The 2,500-nt window shown below is 53.2% G+C and overlaps 1 protein-coding gene across 4 annotated transcripts in view; it reads left to right on the top strand.

Annotated features, from left to right (window-relative positions):
• Positions 1–2,500, top strand: part of arhgef40 (Rho guanine nucleotide exchange factor (GEF) 40) — a 32,307-nt gene that overhangs the window by 25,062 nt on the left and 4,745 nt on the right. For all 4 annotated transcript variants that reach the window (XM_035617901.2, XM_035617909.2, XM_035617893.2 and 1 more), the window contains 2 exons: positions 521–701; positions 2,444–2,500. The exon at positions 2,444–2,500 is cut by the window's right edge and continues 54 nt beyond it. In XM_035617901.2, the coding sequence (XP_035473794.2) occupies positions 521–701; positions 2,444–2,500 (238 nt within the window). The remainder of the gene's footprint in view (positions 1–520; positions 702–2,443) is intronic.

Below are 2,500 nucleotides of genomic sequence, written 5' to 3'. Positions count from 1 at the left end.
CTACAGGTACTAGTACAGTATCAAGGTACAGACAACCAACTACAGGTACTAGTACAGTATCAAGGTACAGACAACCAGCTACAAGTACAGTATCAAGGTACAGACAACCAGCTACAAGTACAGTATCAAGGTACAGACAACCAACTACAGGTACTAGTACAGTATCAAGGTACAGACAACCAGCTACAAGTACAGTGTCAAAGTACAGACAACCAACTACAGGTACAAGTACAGTATCAAGGTACAGACAACCAGCTACAAGTACAGTATCAAGGTACAGACAACCAGCTACAAGTACAGTGTCAAAGTACAGACAACTAGTTACTGTAGAAACAACCAGCTACAGGTACAAGTACAGTATCAATGTACAAAACGTTCTTTGCTCACTAAAACACAGACGACTGGAACTTTGATTTCACTTTGAGAGGAAAAGCATTTGCTGTAAACATCCAGCTGGATGTTATATGTATATATATATATGATATATGTATTAATATCCATCGATGGTGTCCGGCTGCAGACGGGCGACATGGGTCTGACTCAGAGCGTGGGCGACGACGGGCTGAAGTTCGAGGTGTGGGTGCGTCAGGCTCCTCGGACCAGAGACTGCGTGACGCTGCAGGCGCAGGACCGAGACGACAAAGAGGCGTGGACGCATGACGTCGCCCAGCTGCTGTGGACGCACGCCATCAACAACACGGGTACGCTCAGTGTGACCTTTGACCCGTGGAGATCAATCCGTGAGCTCCTCTCTGCTTCAGGCTAGCATTAGCCACTGCTAACTTAACACACCCAAACCTCCTGTTGCACAGTGTGAGTTGCATTGTGGGTAATGTAAACACCAGGTGTTGACAAGGAAGCAGAAGAAAACTGGTTCCTTTAACTTTTCATGGTTATACGTTTCCTCTCTCCTCTCTCCTCTCTCTCCTCTCCCTCCTCTCTCGTCTCTCGTCTCTCGTCTCTCGTCTCTCCTCTCTCCTCTCTCCTCTCTCCTCTCTCGTCTCTCGTCTCTCCTCTCACCTCTCTCGTCTCTCGTCTCTCCTCTCACCTCTCTCCTCTCTCCTCTCTCGTCTCTCGTCTCTCCTCTCACCTCTCTCGTCTCTCGTCTCTCCTCTCTCCTCTCTCCTCTCTCGTCTCTCGTCTCTCCTCTCACCTCTCTCGTCTCTCGTCTCTCCTCTCACCTCTCTCCTCTCTCCTCTCTCCTCTCTCCTCTCTCCTCTCTCCTCTCTCCTCTCTCCTCTCTCGTCTCTCGTCTCTCCTCTCACCTCTCTCCTCTCTCCTCTCTCGTCTCTCGTCTCTCGTCTCTCGTCTCTCGTCTCTCCTCTCTCCTCTCTCCTCTCTCCTCTCTCGTCTCTCCTCTCCCTCCTCTCTCGTCTCTCGTCTCTCGTCTCTCGTCTCTCCTCTCTCCTCTCTCCTCTCTCCTCTCTCGTCTCTCGTCTCTCCTCTCACCTCTCTCGTCTCTCGTCTCTCCTCTCACCTCTCTCCTCTCTCCTCTCTCGTCTCTCGTCTCTCCTCTCACCTCTCTCGTCTCTCGTCTCTCCTCTCTCCTCTCTCCTCTCTCGTCTCTCGTCTCTCCTCTCACCTCTCTCGTCTCTCGTCTCTCCTCTCTCCTCTCTCCTCTCTCCTCTCTCCTCTCTCCTCTCTCCTCTCTCCTCTCTCCTCTCTCCTCTCTCCTCTCTCCTCTCTCGTCTCTCCTCTCCCTCCTCTCTCGTCTCTCGTCTCTCGTCTCTCGTCTCTCCTCTCTCCTCTCTCCTCTCTCCTCTCTCGTCTCTCGTCTCTCCTCTCACCTCTCTCGTCTCTCGTCTCTCCTCTCACCTCTCTCCTCTCTCCTCTCTCGTCTCTCGTCTCTCCTCTCACCTCTCTCGTCTCTCGTCTCTCCTCTCTCCTCTCTCCTCTCTCGTCTCTCGTCTCTCCTCTCACCTCTCTCGTCTCTCGTCTCTCCTCTCTCCTCTCTCCTCTCTCCTCTCTCGTCTCTCGTCTCTCCTCTCACCTCTCTCCTCTCTCCTCTCTCGTCTCTCCTCTCTCCTCTCACCTCTCTCGTCTCTCGTCTCTCCTCTCACCTCTCTCGTCTCTCGTCTCTCCTCTCTCCTCTCTCGTCTCTCGTCTCTCCTCTCACCTCTCTCCTCTCTCCTCTCTCGTCTCTCCTCTCTCCTCTCTCTCCTCTCTCTCCTCTCCCTCTCTCTCGTCTCTCGTCTCTCGTCTCTCGTCTCTCCTCTCTCCTCTCTCTCCTCTCTCCTCTCTCTCCTCTCTCCTCTCTCCTCTCTCGTCTCTCGTCTCTCCTCTCTCCTCTCTCCTCTCTCCTCTCTCGTCTCTCCTCTGTCGTCTCTCGTCTCTCCTCTGTCGTCTCTCGTCTCTCCTCTCTCCTCTCTCCTCTCTCCTCTCTCGTCTCTCCTCTCTCGTCTCTCGTCTCTCCTCTGTCGTCTCTCGTCTGTCCTCGTCCCAGAGTTGTGTCTGAAGGAGTCTCTCTGCATGGGCCTGTCCAGTAAACTGTTGCTGGACG

The sequence above is a fragment of the Scophthalmus maximus genome, chromosome 12 (genome assembly GCF_022379125.1).
Source record: "Scophthalmus maximus strain ysfricsl-2021 chromosome 12, ASM2237912v1, whole genome shotgun sequence".
In the NCBI taxonomy this organism is placed as follows: Eukaryota; Metazoa; Chordata; class Actinopteri; order Pleuronectiformes; family Scophthalmidae; genus Scophthalmus; species Scophthalmus maximus.
This window is presented reverse-complemented; position numbering and strand designations above follow the sequence as displayed.